This window comes from Papaver somniferum, chromosome 8, assembly GCF_003573695.1.
Source record: "Papaver somniferum cultivar HN1 chromosome 8, ASM357369v1, whole genome shotgun sequence".
Lineage (NCBI taxonomy): Eukaryota > Viridiplantae > Streptophyta > Magnoliopsida > Ranunculales > Papaveraceae > Papaver > Papaver somniferum.
The window spans coordinates 29,893,327-29,910,377 of record NC_039365.1 but is presented as its reverse complement, the minus strand read 5'-3'; the positions used below and the strand labels follow the sequence as shown (position 1 = coordinate 29,910,377).

Sequence of the window (17,051 nt, the reverse complement as noted above, 5' to 3'; positions counted from 1 at the left end):
GTATTTCAGCTAGATCCTAGGCGCATTTCATCATCATTCTCTCCCTACAACCCAAATTATTGCTACAATGTTACACCACAACAACAAACATCTTATATGCTTGGAGGACCGAGTGATTTCCAATCGCCTAATGTTGTTCAACCAGCTTTATCCTCTTATGGAAAATTATTTAATATGTCGGCAAGTGGGGATATCCCAGGTCTTGGAGAATTCTTGACTCCATAAGATAACAATGGGGGAGCTAGCAATGAGCGACGTTAGAGAGATTGTAATTTTTAATTCTGCTACATTCGTCATTTTAGTTTAAAAGTATGACGGTCTGAATTAAATGAAATTACATATGTTTAAAATTAAGCATTTTATATAGCTTCACTGAATTACGGCGGACTACATTAGCTTCACTGATGAGAAGTACTAGGTGGAACAACAACTACAAAGAAGGGGTTGAAATTGTTCAACACCTTAAGGATTTCGCAACATTTTTCGAAAGGAAAAGCCACATTTTTCCATCTTCACCATTCAGCCAAAGATCTTGTTACCATCTCAGCATCAGTTTCACCTCTCAGTCTATATCGATTTGCATGCATCGTTAAAGATACAAACTCACTTACTTCTTTCTTAATTATACGAAATGATTTTCTATTTCGCATATAGCATGACGACTCGGATTAAGGGTGGCACTGCAGAACCCGTCGTGAATAACTGCCAGAAATTCACCCATGGATAGTTTGCTGAAGCAAGCTGAGTAAATAAGAAAACATAGTTTCTGCAAATAGATTCATCTTCTTCTTTAGTATACGGAGCTCGCCAAACTAACAAGGGCCGAGACATTTTCAAAAATTGAAGAATTTGTTGAACTTGAAGAATTTTTTTAAGCTCAGAGAAGAAGAGTAAAGAAGACTAAATGTGTGAATTTGGAGTTGAAATGAAGAGTATTTATAGAACTTAAAATTTTAACCGCTGGATGACAAGGATTTACAGCCCTCCAGATGTAGCCGTTGGCGGTTTTGTGTCAAACGCTGGATATTTCAATACAGATGCCGGCATGTGAAATACCAACTGGCGGTTTTGCCATAAGCACCAGTGTTTTTGGCTCACACGCCAGCGTTTGTGCCAAGCTCGCCCGGTCTTCCATCGCGCACGCGCTACTTGTTCCATCTCACTCAACAAACCAACAAACTTGTTGGTTTGAACATCCATTTTTCATGTTTGTTGAATCCATAATGGGATCAAAAACAACAAATCCTTATTTTGTTGAGTCCATAAGAACTGCTCTAAATGTAGAATGATGTATACTCACTAAAAGAATTTTTGGCACCTCAATTTGGGCTTATCGAATCTCGGTAGTCCATACCCATTATTTATGGTGCAAATAACAATTTAGCTCCATATTTACCCTCAGTTAACTTATGTAATTCTTAACCTACCCAAAACCGAACTCACTCACTTCAACCATCTTCTTCTAGCTATCCACTTCAAAATCCAAACTACTTTGCTTCTCTCACAACTTCACCATTTCCACAAGGAATCAAATTCCAACACAAACCCGGAAAAGATTCTTCAAACCAAACCATAAATATCTTCTCTTCAATTATCTTATTCATTATTTAATCAATTAAACTCATCAGAAATTCAATAGAATAAAATCAGTATAACTAGGTTCCCCCAAAATCTAGGGTAAAAAATGGCTGCTAGAGCGATTTCTGTGTTCGCTATATCATCTACAGCTACTGCTGCTTCACCCACCGGTTACACTAAACAGGGTCAATCTTTTTCTCCCTCTTTTCTATCTTTTCCTCGGAATTTTAAATCCGATTGTTCTTTATTAGGGCAAAATCTTTTGATTCAGTCTTCAAATTTATCGCCTGTACCTCCTAAGAAGCAAACATGCTCAGCTGTTACTGTTCTGTATAGTCTCCCTACTGCGTAAGTCTCCAAAATCTCATTACTGTGCTATTTGGAATTCTGTGAAATGTATGTAAGAAGTGATGATAACTGAATGTCTAATTTATAATGTCTTTCTCGTGTAGCAAACCCGAGAGGGAGGCGGTGGAGAACACTCCAAAGTAAGTTCCTTTATCATAGTTTCAGTTATTTTTGGTGTAATTTTGATGAGATTATATTTATTGAAGTGGTATTTATAATGGGTATTGGTTGTAGATGGTCTGCGAGAGGAATTAAATCCTTCGCAATGGGGGAACTGGAAGCAAGGAAGCTTAAGTACCCGAAAACTGGGACTGAAGCTCTTCTCATGGGTATCTTGGTTGAAGGTAATTTGAATTCATGAATCGTTTGATTTGTGTTTTGTGCACTATGCTTTTGTTGTTTGTTAGAGTAGCATAGGATGGAAATTTTGAAAAGAAAAATCTGATTTTGATCTAGGCATTAGTCATCTTTGTATGCCTGATCAGTTACCTCGTATGCGTAGATATGAAAAGTAAATCAGTTGGAACTTGGAATATAACAAGAATGTTTTGGTTCAAATATGTTCTTTATATCTCAGAGGAGTTGGTTATAGTGTATATAGAAGAAAAAAGTTTTGAAAGAGCCTCTTAGGTTGGTAATTGAAATTGTCAGAAACAAAGACCTTGGCTGCAAATAATCGAATGGAACCACGTACTTAGGATTTGTATAAGTTGTCGAATGTTTTTGCGCTGCAGCATATATTGGTTGCTTATGATGGATTAGTTTTTATAGCAAAACACTGGTTAGAGATTAAACAGCTAGAAACATGATATAGATGGTTATATTTGTGGATAAGCGCCTTGGACCAATTTTGGTATATTGTGTCTGTTGTTTGCAGGAACCAGTAATGCAGCAAAATTTTTACGTGCAAATGGTATTACTCTTTTCAAGGTGCGAGATGAAACTATTGAATTACTTGGAAAATCAGATATGTACTATTTCAGCCCTGAGCATCCACCTCTAACTGAACAAGCTCAAAGGGCTCTAGATTGGGCTGTTGATGAGAAACTGAAATCAGGCAAGTATTTCTGATCTTTCTGCAGCTTTCTTGTGTTGTTGAATAATTCATGTGTTTCTGGTCATCTGTTATTCTGTTCCAATACTTATTTGGACTTTGGAGTAATCATCTGTTAGTAACTAACAAGATAATTACATGCCAGTGTTAGAATTTAGGATGTGAAAAAATACACCCGTTTATCAAAATTGCAAATATTCTGCTATAGTACATTTTGAAAAATCTTATGATAAGGGATGGGGATAATAACCATGTACACATGTTAAGATATGTTCTTCTTCCCCCTAAAGGCATAAAGCCTAGATCCCATAAACATGTGAGGGTCCCGGAATGTCAGAGTGCTGGAGATATGTTTTGGTGAGAAAACGGTATTAAATCATTCACCATTATCTATGAGCCTACCACCAAATAGTGGTTAGTGATTAAGTGGTGGTAAGCACTAATTATTAGAAGAAACATGCCTAACTTTCGGATTGAATTTCTTATTTGTGAGCCTTCTAGTTATTAAAGAAGTGTTTACAGTAGCTATGTTATCTTTCTGGTCCTTCGGTGACCATTATGGGCTTGTCGGTGTTGGGTGTACATGGATCTAGATGCTTTGCAAAGTCTCTAATTCATAAACAATATGTGCACAAAATATTTTTGCTTAGGCAGGACTTAGTTTGATTTTGTTGCCTGTATTAGGAGGTAGTTGAATTTTACTTGTGTGCCTTCAGTAAAAATTTGATGAGGGTTCTACATAAACCTGTGAGTGCCAAGACCTCTCAAAGAGTTTAAAGAAAATTATTTATAGTGTTCGCCAAAAAATTATTTTGTATGAGCCTTTTTAGGTATTTACCAGTAGCTATGCTATCTTTTTGGTTCTTCTATAACCGTTATATTTCGACGCCCGTCTGTCGTAATTTCAGATTATGCATTTTCTGACGCCCGTCTATCGTAATTTCAGATTATGCATTTTCTTACATGGCAATGTAACTTCCTTTCCTGCAGTTTTTGTTTTGCACTTTAGTTATGAATCATCAAGCTCTTAAAGACAATAATTTTCTGGATCCGTGGAACCCGACCATACTCATAGGACCCTACTTGCATCGTTCTAATTATCATCATCATCATCATCATCACCACCCTTCAACAGTATAAGCTTAACTGTATGCTCATTCCATCTGAAACCATGTCTTACTCTTTAAGGCAACTTATGCCGTTATAGGTGCTTTGGGATAGAGTTTCCTTTGCTCATGGAGTGCCTTATGTGCACCACAGTTCGCGGTGCTCTGGTTAACTCAGTTTTCATCTTTACGGTGTCATTAGGAAAAAATGGGCATTGTCTAATGATGACAAAAAGACCATTTGATGATAGAAGGAGCTAAATCCTAAACATAAGCACATGCAGACACACGTGTGCAGATGAAAAAAACAAAGACGTAGAAGAAAAGAACGAAACTAAAACGGCAAAGCATTTTATAATCTGAATTCTGACATTGAGAGATGGTTGGTCCATCCTCTATCTTGTAAAACCATGTGAGGCATGTGCAGTTCATGGACTGTGTTTACAATTTTAGGTGTGATGAACATGTCAATGTGAACCTAATGCTTAGTGATAGATCGCATTTCTCTAATACACACCTGAAGACTAAGTTTGAATCCAGGATCTTGGTAACTCCAAGTAGTATTTGAGAGTAGAAATTGGCTGGATAAAAGAAAATAATAGATTTGAACCTAACGGCAACCTGGTTAAACTTCTTGTTATGTTGGGTGCTTGTCGATTGCTCATTCTTTCATGCCATCAATACAAGACTAAAACATATTAAACAAAACATAATGTTTTGCATTTTTGTTATGAAATGCAGGTGAACCTGGAGAGATAACCACAAGTCATTTGCTTCTCGGCATATGGTCAGAGAAAGAAGCAGCAGGTCACAAGATAATGGCTACCCTTGGCTTTGATGATGAGAAAGCGAAAGAGCTTGCCAAGACTGTAAGTTGTTAAAACTTTTTCTGCAGTAAATATTCTCCTTAATGTTGACCCGTTCATTAATCTTGTTTTGTTGGTCACGTTGATTTTGGTATTTTCAGGCAAATGAGGATGTTACTCTTAGCAGTAGTTAACAACTGTACTTCCAAGTGGCATATTTATTCTTTTCCTCAAAACTCATAAAGAAGAAGATTTCCGAAAAAAAGAAATCATGATTTCTGCTCAATGCAGAGTTTGTCTTGTCGGGATTCTTTTTCACTTGTGAGTTTATAAATTTGTAGCATGTTTGAGTACTTTTGTAACAGAACGGGAATGTTTATAAAGGCAGGCAATTCATCTTTCCAACTTGCTAATACTGGGATCCCCAACTCCATTCCGTTGGAGTATAGAAACATACAGTTTTTCTTATGATGTGTTTGTGTAAACTCCTATGTAGAATGATTTCTTCTGTTTTGGGTAGTACTGAGGTGATCAGGTCAGTTTGGTAAGAATAATTTTTTGGGGACCATGGTTTTTTTTTGGGACCATGGTCTTATTAGGCCAACCTCTCTATATTTATAAGGGGTGTCCTAAAGTTAGGTAAATACACATTTACCCTTTACTTTACTTTAATTTAAATTAAAACTAACCTAATAACTATGTAAATCTAATCATATACATTTAATCTAAATGAATCTATTAACCAAAATCAAAACCAAAAATTGGAGGGGAATCGAAATTTTTTAGTTTTGAAAAAAAAATATTCTCTTCTTCTTCTCTCTTTCCTTGACGTTACTCGTTCGATTGAAAAACCCATCAATCGTTTTTAATTCGTTTTTTGATAGGGTAAATTGAGTAGAAATCATCAAATCATTGGGTAAATTGAGTAGAAATCATCAAAATATGGTTTAAATGGAAGTTAAAGTGGCATGTTCGGTTAGGAATAGTTTAAAAAAAAACTAGTTTTGTAACCGAACATTCTGAAACCAAGAACACGAAGAACACTTCGGTTATCACGAATTTATTTTTTCGTGACCAAACTCCGAGTTTGGTTGGTTCGCAAAAAATAGTTTTAACCGAACTCCTCATTGAAAACCAATATATTGTGTTCGGTTGGTTCGCAAAAAATAATTTTAACCGAACTCCTCATTTAAAACCAATATATTGTGTTCGGTTGGTTCGCAAAAAATTCTAAAACTAGTTAGTAACCGAGCTCTACCCAAAAAAAAAAAAAAGTAACCGAACTGTGTTATTTTTCCCACTATGTTGAGTTATGATTTAACCGAACTTTGCCTACTCTGTTCGGTTTGTTCGCAAAAAATCTTGACAAACCGAACTCTTCACTAATTGCATACATGTGGAGTTCGGTTAGATATGTTGTTGGGTTAAAGTTTGCGAACCAACCGAACATTATTCTGTAAATTCTATAAACGAAGTTCGGTAACATGTCTGTTTACTGAACGACTAAAACCTCCATTAAAGAGCGAGTTCGGTAACCTGCGTGTTTGGAAGAAGTAACCGAACTACACTTTCAGATGAGTTCGGTAACCTGTTCTTCACATAAGGTAACCGAACAAGCCCAAATCTACTAAAAATTTACAGTTTTTTGAAAATTTGGAGCAATTCAACCAACATTATCTAAGTTTGAAGCATACCTGGGTACCCAAATACCCTTCCTCCGGTTGTGGTTGGTAAAATCCATTGTTTTTCATGTTTTCCTTCTTCATCTTCTCTAACTTTACTCTCTCAATAATTCTACTTCTTTTAAAAAAAAACCCATCTGATTTTTAATCTCACTAATTATCTTTCACTTAATCATTACACTAACTAATCATTACTCAAAATCAATCAAAAGGGTAATTTAGGTATTAATATAAATATCTAGATAAGGGGTGACCTAGATTTACTTCTAATGTCTTTGCCCAAAATAAAAGCATGGTCCCCAAAAAACCATGGTCCCAAAAAATCGTTCTTCGGTAAAGATGATCTCTTTTGAGCTCACATACATCAGCTGCAGCAAAAGCGCAGGCCTTAGAATCATCATACTCTAGCCCAAAAAATGTGGGTTAGGCGATTGTCGCTGGCACAAGTTCCTGCAAGTATTGAACTTGCCTTCTCCATAAGTTAGTTAGTGCAACGGCCGTAAGTGCTCGTAGTAAAGCTTCAATTCTTGTTGGCCGGTATGCCTGAACGTAAAAACTTCGGTTGGACAGGAATGAGGCTTTAGATGAAGTGGTCCGGGAAAGATGAGCTATTCCCATCTGAACAATTGTTTTACGCCCAGGATGCTGGTAGTTGTCTACTACCCTTCATGATCCTTTCCAAAATGACCTAACTGCCCTAAACCAGTGTGTCCCTCGGTTACTTTTGTCGGAAGTCATTGGCACTTGGCAGCACCTATACGTTAGTTGATTAGGGACTATCACTGCGCGTTGGACATTGGCACTACATACAAGCAGGATATCAGACATTTTAATACCATGACGGATTGCAGACGCAGATACACATGCAAATACTCTAAATGGCAAAAGAATGATCGAAAAATGACGCAACTAAACAGTCCCCGTGATGTAAGAAATCTCTTAACTCGCATGCAGAACTGCACAAGAACATGTCAGCTGATGGACATCGACAAATAACCAACAGTTACTTCCAGTGTTAGTGTATTAAAGAAGTGCCACCAAGAACACTAACACACAAACAACAATGAGTCATCGTTTTTTCTTTTTGATCGATACTTCAGAGCCATCGGCCATCTGACTAAACAAGTGAACATTTGAGACATAATTCTTGGACCGCACAAAGAAAAACAACTGTGACCCCTCATTAAAAGTTCTGTTGGAGGTGCATCGTTATCCGATTATATTGATTAATGTTGAAATTATGAATTATCCCCACAACTTTTGATGATTATTATCTTATCACTAAACAATCAATGGTGGCTTTTACATGGTTTTTGAGTTGACCAGTGATTAGTGAATGAACAAATGATTTGTCTTTGTTTATGAAAAGGAAGTTTTGTTTGTTGCTGATTTCGATTTCAAACTCTTTGACTAATACAGCTTTGATGTTACTTGCAACTTACAGGTATTTCATTCTCTCTTTTGACTCCTTTTATGATTAAAGAGTAAACCCCAAATCATAACTCGTATTAATTAAGCTAACACAGTTTTGTTGCCTATGGTTAAGGTGACATCCTGTAATTTAAAACCCATTTTTATGAACTAAAAATCAGCAAAACCAGTTTTTTTCCCTCTTTGTTGGTGTTGTTGTTGGTGATTCCCAAGCGTTGACCGCACGAATGGATGAAACATTTTCAATTCCATCTTTAATTATGTCCCTAGTTTTCTGGTTGGTACGTACCTAGTATTCACCTAACCTCGAGGTTGGATACCTTGTTGTGTGTTGTATAGCCCTTGCTGATGGGGTGATTTGGCCGGAAGTAGCCTATACGAAAGGGTAACTTAAGTTTTAGGTTTCAATAAAAAAAACTATGGGAATTTAGGTCGACGTAGGGAACGTACTGCACTGGTAGCGAATCAAAACGAGTTGCAGATCAGTAAATTGAACGTCTTGTGACCAAAATCTCAGAAATTGTGATGTGCCCCCAAAAATTGCTTGAATTCGCATGGCTATGCAAACCATGCACTGTGATCCAAAATTTAGCTATAGCTTAACCTTAAGCATTATCGTACGACTCACACTTTGCTTTATGACGTTCGGGACAAAAAAATTGTGGTGTGATCTAAAAGGCCACCACCGCTACCTTTGGTTAGCAAACCAAAAGACAAAACCTGAGTGCGTCCCAAAGTCTGCTCAGTGGCCGAATCACCTCGTGACCACGGAATTGTCATCTAAATGTGCCACCGTATCCCAAATAAATTAATAATTCAAAATATGCGCCGTTATCGGAAATTTACTCTACGAAATTGCACGATATTTTCAAAAGGATGTATTTTTGTTGCCGCTATCCAGAAGGCGACAACCCTTTACTTCTATGATAAACCTGTCAGATCAGGTCGAAGGGGGTCTAAGGGCAGCGCCTCCTATCAAAGTGTGAGGTAACGTTTTGTAGAAATTTTTGGTTTTAGTTTGACAACCTAATTTAAATTTATTGAAATTTTAATGGACACATCTCTTCCCAATAACTACAATTGCTGCCTCTTGAAGATGTTTGTTAGATATAAAAAGACATCTCCAATGAACATGAATTCTTATATAAATAGTGGTGATTGTTTATCTTGAAACACATCGAAAACTTTCTGCTTTGTTCTCTTCTAATAGCATCGTCAGAATCCTAAAACATTGTGTTTTTGGTCTGGTCAAGGAAGTACAGTCTTTGAATTCAACTAGGGTGTTAGGGCTTTATTGAACCCTAAAAGCATAATTCGTAAACCTTTCGTACTCGCAAATATATTGAAAAACGTCGAATTATTGTCTAAAAGAATTTGAAGATCCTTAAAGTCAAGGTACACCGATTCTCTCTGCGTTTTCATCCTCTAGTTTTTTTTAACCCAATTTTCTAACAAAATCTTTTGATATGTGATCTAAAATAATTTGTAACTCAAAACAACCCTTTCTCATTGAGTGCAGATACTATAAAGTTCCCCGGTATTTCTGCACTTCTTGTCGTGTTTTAGATCATAAAGACATCAACTGTCCAGCTTGGAAATCTAAACAAAAGCTACTACAAGAATCAGCTGCTTCCAGCTCAAAATATGTTATCACAGCAGTTTCGAGGTTAATGATGCCCAAAAAATCAGTGGCTCAACAATCTTCTCCTACTACCAGCATTGTGATCAAAGATATTGTCATGTCTCCTAATGAAGAAGTGCCAGAGACTCAAGATGACACTATTGATAACCATGTTAACACCATAGGAAAAGCTAAAGACTTAGCTGAAAGTTCTAATAATGTGTCTCAAAAAGATCTAGCTAATAATCTCCAAATGGGTCATTTTGTTAATCGCTCTACTGCTTTAAAGATCTTTGATGTTGGGACGGTCCAGCAAAGCTCAACCCATTCGAATAATGGTCTCCCAGTTATCTTCAAAAAAGTTACTACTCAAAATGTTACAGTTGAAACTTCTAGTGTTAACCTTGAATCATCAAATCAGGGTCCGATCTGGACCACCAACTCATCCAGAAGGTTCAAAACGACGGTTGTTCCGACAAAACAACCTACCATTACCAGAGAAGAAGTTATATTTGTTGCTGCTAAGCATGATGCCCTATCAAATCTTAAGAGAAAGATCAATCCCAGAGCTTATTTGAGAAAACACACTAGAGAAAGTAACTCTACTCTAGCTAGCATTGTGGTTATACCAAATCAATCTGATAACTCTGAACCAGATTACACAAAACTTTGTCCCCCTATCACCAAATTGGGAGATCTCCCTGCCATTAACCTCTCCAACTGTATTCTCAATATGCATTCCCTGGTTGACCCTTATGGTAACTATAATGTACCTAATAATGATACTCCAAGCAGTGATGGTGTCCGCAATAATTCTCTTCATGGGGATGCTCCTCTGAGTCTCGGTTCCACCTAGGAGACTTCTCAAATTGGTGGTTCTAGCGACTCAACTCTTGATGGTGGTTTTGCTTCCACCACTCAGGTAAACTCAAATCCTTTTCCTCCTATTATTAACCTTCTTAATACTTATAGTCCTATCAATCATTTCCATGTCAATAATGTTAACATGGCTTGCTGGAACATTAGAGGATTTGGAAAGAAAACTGCTAATAAAGAACTAGCCTGTTTTGTGGAAACATAAACCTTGATGTCATTTTTCTATCGGAGATAAAAATGAATAAGGATTTGGCTGCTAAAAGATTAAGGAATATGGGTTTTCCCTGCACTTTTAATGTCCCAAGTATTGGGAGGAGTGTTGGTCTTGTGCTTGCCTGGAAAAAAGAAATCCATCTGAACATTATTTCATCCAGTTTGAGGGGTATTTATGTCACATACACAGACATCATCCACTCTTTTTCACATACATTTCATATATGGTGAACCAAATAGTAATCTGAGACAAACCTTTTTGGAAAATCAATACCAGTACCTCCAACACCATAGTTTTCTTTGTAGGAGATTTTAATGCTCTCTTGGGTACTGAGGATAAGAATGGTGGTCTATAAGTTGATGATTTTGATTTTGAATACCTTAGAAATTTTGTTCAATGTTTAACTTTCATGATCCTGGTTTTTCTGGTCTTAGGTTTACTTGGTCCAATATGCAACAAGGTCTTGATCTTATTCTTAAAGATTGGATAGATGTCTTATTAATCAATCTGCTGAAGTTTTATTTCCCAAACTTTATGTCAGTAATCTTCCTAGAGACTCTTCTGATCACTGTCCCATGCATATAGGTTTTAACTTTGAAGACATTTGTATGCCTAGACCATTCCATTTTATGGCTATGTGGATTGAAGATCCCACTTGTAGAGATATTATAGCTAATTCTTGGTATGTCAATGTGATTGGTTCCCCTGCCTATAAGCTTAAAGCTAAACTTCTGAGTACTAAGAAAGGTCTAAGAGATTGGAATAAATACTCCTTTGGTAATATTCAAACCAATATATCTACTACCAGGGAGGAGTTAGTTGAAATCCAAACTTCCAATCCTACTAATTCTAGCTCCATAGCTAGACTTACAACTAGACTAGAGTATTTATACAATCTATAAAAACTCTATTGGAAGGACAAGTCTAGAGAGGTCTTGCTTAAGGAAGGTGGTAGGCTCGGAAACCTACAATAATATACTGCAAGTGCACAGCGTCTAACTAGTAGACAATGGCAAGTACAGGTCGTTCCCACGAGGAGTGTGAAATACTCTACCAACTAATACCAAAAAAACTAAGTAATCAAATATGATGCTTTTGAGAGTTTTCTGAAATTCGGACAAAATGATAGCAAAATAATAAAAATGTAACCAAAGATGTGAAAGTGTTAAGGTTTCGGGAATCTGCTGTAGGAAAGTTATTTGTATTCAATCACAAAAATTTCTAATTTACTCATGTAAAATAGCAAACCTAGCTACTAGTTCATGGAAGATATTTCATTAAGAATCGTTGACAAGAATTATCATTTTCAAAATGGTAGTTTATTGTCATCTTAATGTAGAATTCTTAAGCACTAGATATACATGGCATAAATAGTCAAATGAAATTTATAATTCAATTATTCCAAAGGTTCAATGACTTCTTCTACTAATCTAACTATGGTCTATACATGGCAAAGAACATGAAAAATATAGCTAGAAGGTGAAACATTGAAAGAGAATCACAAACATTATCATTAAGTTCAATTGGTAGAAACTTTACTCAAGAACATAAAATAAATCACCTACAACTTCATCCGTTCACCCTAACATGGATTAGCTAGACATGGTTTTCTCAAAAAATCATAAATCAATATAAATAAATCAAACTCTAGCTAATAAAAACGAAGAATAGAAAACAAAACTTCAAGACCCTTCTCTAGTTGTGGTACTCCCCCCCCCCCCCCATTTTCATTTTGAAACAACACATAAATATTGCCCACAGATGAATTCACGTCGTCCCCACATCACCTCCCAATAGAAGTTTGCCACATGTCATGAAATACAATCCGCCCAATAATATTGTGTCGCGTGTCATAATATGACGAAACATAGTAAAGTATCAGCGAATCTCCACTTTCCATAGTATATGAAACCACCAAGGAAATGAATTAATTTCATTTAAAAAGCATGATATTTTCTTGCATGTGTTGGGCCCACCTTAATTGTATTTGCACAAATGACGTCATTTGGTCTCAAACGTTCCTTCAGATTCTTTATATATATATATAGCAAGAGAACTTATGTAAGGACAAGATATGTTAATATTTCCTTTTTCTTCATTTGCACTTCATTTGCACGTGGTCATGGAGGTGATATTCTTCCATTCTTATGCTAACAATAATAAAGTCACACTTGACCAATCTTAGGTGGCATTAGTGTGATGACGTCGACTCGCTTCACCATGCATTAATTGAAGAGCAAACTAAAATTTGTCTGCCCATTGTGACCTCGGCTGTGAGATAATTCTATGTTACTGATATATATGGAGATACCAGGCCAACATAATAAGTGCTGCTGATATATAGAAATATCAGGCCAGCATAATAAGTGTTGCTGATATATAGAAATACCAGGACAACATATTTGATCATTGTGGTTGTTGATACATGGAAATACCAGGCCAACCCCATTTCATCATTGTGGTTGATGATACATGGAAATACCAGGACAACCACGTTTCATCATTGTGATTGCTGATATATGGAAATACCAGACCAACCACATTTCAGCATTGTGGTTGCTGATATATGGAAATACCAGGTCAACCACATTTTGCAATTTTCCGCGCAAACACCATTAAGTCTCACATTTTGTTGTTTATTCGCTGGATGATCGAATTCACTTGTACTTTCTACAAAAGCACCAAAATAGTATTAGCAACTAAAATATTGTATCCAACTATTATAAATATGGGTATAAAATGTAGCATTTATATGCTTATCAACACCCCCACACTTATATTTTGCTAGTCCTCGAGAAAAGAAGAGATATTATGCAACAAATTATTTATTTATTTTTATTTTATTTTTTAAGAAAAATCCTAACAAAAGCGCCACTCCCCCACACTTAAACATTACATTGTCTTCAATGTAATTGAGTCATCCAACATAGAAATTAAGGTGGGAAATTCTAAAATACATATGCAAAAACTAAAGAACTAACAATAAAAGATAGAGTGCAGGGAACAAATCTGATGGGTTGACTCCCATGAAGCGAAATGTGTTTGTTTCCCGACTTGCCAGTAGCACGTTCTCAAACAATGTGGGGTTGGTACCCCAAGGTAAGCTGCGAATTATATATATAAATCCTGAAGAGTTGGGGATCAACCCAACTAATCTGATTAGCTGAAAACATGAACCTACAGTAAGAAAGATTAGTACCCAGAGAGATAAAACTGAATTCAATCTTATTTAAAGCATAATTCGAACCTTGAATATGAAGTAAATCAGGTTCGCAGATGATTACTAAAGATTGTCTAAAGAATTGAACATTTATTGTACCCCCTAAATATGGTTCTAAGTCAGCGGAAATAACTTCCACGACTGATATTTTTTCAAATTCACTCGCTAAACAAGGCCTCAATGGAGCAATAATATCACGACTCTTAGACCCATTATCATCTAAAACGGTTTCATTATGAATATCATCAAGATGAAAAAATTCAGAACTTAATGGCTTATGGGTCAAGGTAGGAGCATTCTCGACTGATGGAACTAGTCGAGAATCAGAAAAAACTAGAGGTTCTAGTTTGGGCTTCCATTTATTAGTGTCTAGCAGTGATGTGGAGTCTAACAAAGAATTAACTTCACAAATAACACTATCATCATCAAAATCATACCCAAAATGAGCTAAGCAAACCTCTAATGGATCTTCTAATTCGCTCTTGCAAAAGCTTTGCGAGTGCATACTTTCTTTCCGCCCACTACTGGTTTCAATTGCAACACTTCAATCACTAAGGTACCTAAAAAAACAAAATCAAACAAACTGCGTAAAAAGAAACTAAAGAAAATCTAAAGGAAAAATAAAAATAAATTATGTACAAAAAGTAAAACTAAAATAAAAATAAACTATATACAATGATATCAAATAGAGAGTATTTTGCAACCACTCCCTGGCAGCGGTGCCAAAAACTTGGTAGGCTCGGAAACCTACAATAATATATTGCAAGTACACAGCGTCTAACTAGTAGACAATGACACATACAGGTAGTCCCCACGAGGAGTGTGAAATACTCTACCAACTAATACCAAAAAAACTAAGTAATCAAATATGATGCTTTTGAGAGTTTTCAGAAATTCGGACAAAATGATAGAAAAATAATAAAAATGTAACCAAAGATTTGAAAGTGTTAAGGTTTGGGGAATCCGTTGTAGGAAAGTTATTTGTATTCAATCACTAGAATCTCTAATTTACTCATGTAAAATAGCAAACCTAACTACTAGTACACAGAAGATATTTCATTAAGAATCGTTGACAAGAATTATCATTTTCAAAATGGTAGTTTGTTGTCACCTTAATGTAGAATTCTTAAGCACTACATATACATGGCATAAATAATCAAATGAAATTCATAATTCAATTATTTCAAAGGTTCAATGACTTCTTCTACTAATCTAACTATGGACTATACATGGCATAGAACATGAAAAATATAGCTAGAAGGTGAAACATTGAAAGAGAATCACAAACATTATCATTAAGTTCAATTGGTAGAAACTTTATTTAAGAACATAAAATAAATCACCTACAACTTCGTCCGTTCACCCTAACATGGATTAGCTAGACATAGTTTTCTCAAAAAACCATAAATCAATATAAATAAGTCAAACTCTAGCTAATAAAAACGAAGAATAGAAAAAAAAAAAAAAAACTTCAAAACCCTTCTCTAGTTGCGGCACTATGGCCGACACCCCCATTTTCATTTTGAAACAACACATAAATATAGTCCACAGATGAATTCACATCGTCGCCACATCACCTCCCAATAGAAGTCTGCCACATGTCATGAAATACAATCCGCCCAATAATATTGTGTCGCTTGTCATAATATGACGAAACATTGTAAAGTATCAGCGAATCTACACTTTCCATAGTATATGAAACCACCAAGGAAATGAATTAATTTCATTTAAAAAGCATGATATTTTCTTGCATGTGATGGGCCCACCTTAACTGTATTTGCATAAATGACGTCATTTGGTCTCAAACGTTCCTTCAGATTCTTTATATATATATATATATATATATATAGCAAGAGAACTTATGTAAGGAAAAGATATGTTAATATTTCCTTTTTTCTTCATTTGCACGTGGTCATGGAGGTGATACTCTTCCATTCTTATGCTAACAATAATAAAGTCACTCTTGAACAATCTTAGGTCGCATTAGTGTGTTGACGTCGACTCGCTTCACCATGCATTAATTGAAGAGAAAATTAAAACTTTTTTGTCCATTATGACCTCGGCTGTGAAATAATTCTATGCTGCTAATATATATGGAGATACCAGGCCAACATAATAAGTGTTGCTGATATATAGAAATACCAGGCAAGCATAATAAGTGTTGCTGATATATATAAATGCCATGCCAGCATAATAAGTGATGCTGGCATGGCATTAATAAAAATGCAAAATTAATTAATAAAAATGCAAAATTAAAAATATTTATTAAAAATGCAAAATTAATTAATAAAAATATTTATTCTTGAAAACAATGAAAATACAGAATATGGGATAAAATGTAGAATTAATGCACAAAAGATGAGTTAAAATGCCAACAAAAAGGGATAAATATATACATTATTTGGCACTCATCATTGATATATAGAAATACCAGGCCAACATATTTGATCATTGTGGTTGCTGATACATGGAAATACCAGGCCAACCCCATTTCATCATTGTGGTTGCTGATACATGAAAATACCAGGCCAACCACGTTTCATCATTGTGATTGCTGATATATGGAAATACCAGGCCAACCACATTTTGCAATTTTCGTCGTAAACACCATTAAGTCTCACATTTTGATGTTTATTCGCTGGATGATCGAATTCACTTGTACTTTCTACAAAAGCACTACAATAGTATTAGCAACTAAAATATTGTATCCTAGCTAATATAAATATGGGTATAAAATGTAGCATTTACATGCTTATCAAAAGGTGACAAAAACTCACCCTATTTCCATAGAGTTACCCTCTTTAGAAGAAAGAGAAGTATTATTAGCTGGATTAAGGATTCTTCTGATACTATTCTAACTGATAGAAATAATATTGACACTTCCTTTATAAATCACTTCAAAAATATTTATTCTTCCCATCCCCAACATTTTCAGGATTTTCAAGACCTTCCAATCAAGTTTAATGAAACTGATAATGCTCATCTAAACTCTCCCCTCCCCCCCTGAGGAGATCAAGAATGTTGTTTTCCAAATGGGGGGGGGGGAAAGGCTCCAAGACCTGATGGTTTCACTAGTCTTTTTTATCAAAAGCATTGGAATATTGTTTGGGAGGCT

The 17,051-nt window shown here is 35.7% G+C and overlaps 1 protein-coding gene across 1 annotated transcript; it reads left to right on the top strand.

Annotated features, from left to right (window-relative positions):
* The first annotated feature begins 1,433 nt into the window (after window positions 1-1,433).
* On the top strand, window positions 1,434-5,431 carry LOC113306561 (ATP-dependent Clp protease ATP-binding subunit CLPT1, chloroplastic-like). The gene is made up of 6 exons (XM_026555489.1): window positions 1,434-1,926; window positions 2,031-2,066; window positions 2,161-2,270; window positions 2,804-2,983; window positions 4,828-4,955; window positions 5,054-5,431. Exons 1-6 carry the CDS (start codon window positions 1,685-1,687, stop codon window positions 5,084-5,086), a joined length of 729 nt encoding a protein of 242 aa, XP_026411274.1. The 5' UTR covers window positions 1,434-1,684; the 3' UTR covers window positions 5,087-5,431.
* The last annotated feature ends 11,620 nt before the right edge of the window (window positions 5,432-17,051 follow it).

What these genes read in the sequence shown, in the direction of transcription:
- LOC113306561 (XM_026555489.1), top strand. Translation starts at nt 1,685, where the DNA reads ATGGCTGCTAGAGCGATTTCTGTGTTCGCTATATCATCTACAGCTACT. An exon ending in CTGTATAGTCTCCCTACTGC is followed by an intron (nt 1,927 to 2,030) that starts GTAAGTCTCCAA and finishes TTTCTCGTGTAG; the next exon opens with CAAACCCGAGAGGGAGGCGG. An exon ending in GCGGTGGAGAACACTCCAAA is followed by an intron (nt 2,067 to 2,160) that starts GTAAGTTCCTTT and finishes TATTGGTTGTAG; the next exon opens with ATGGTCTGCGAGAGGAATTA.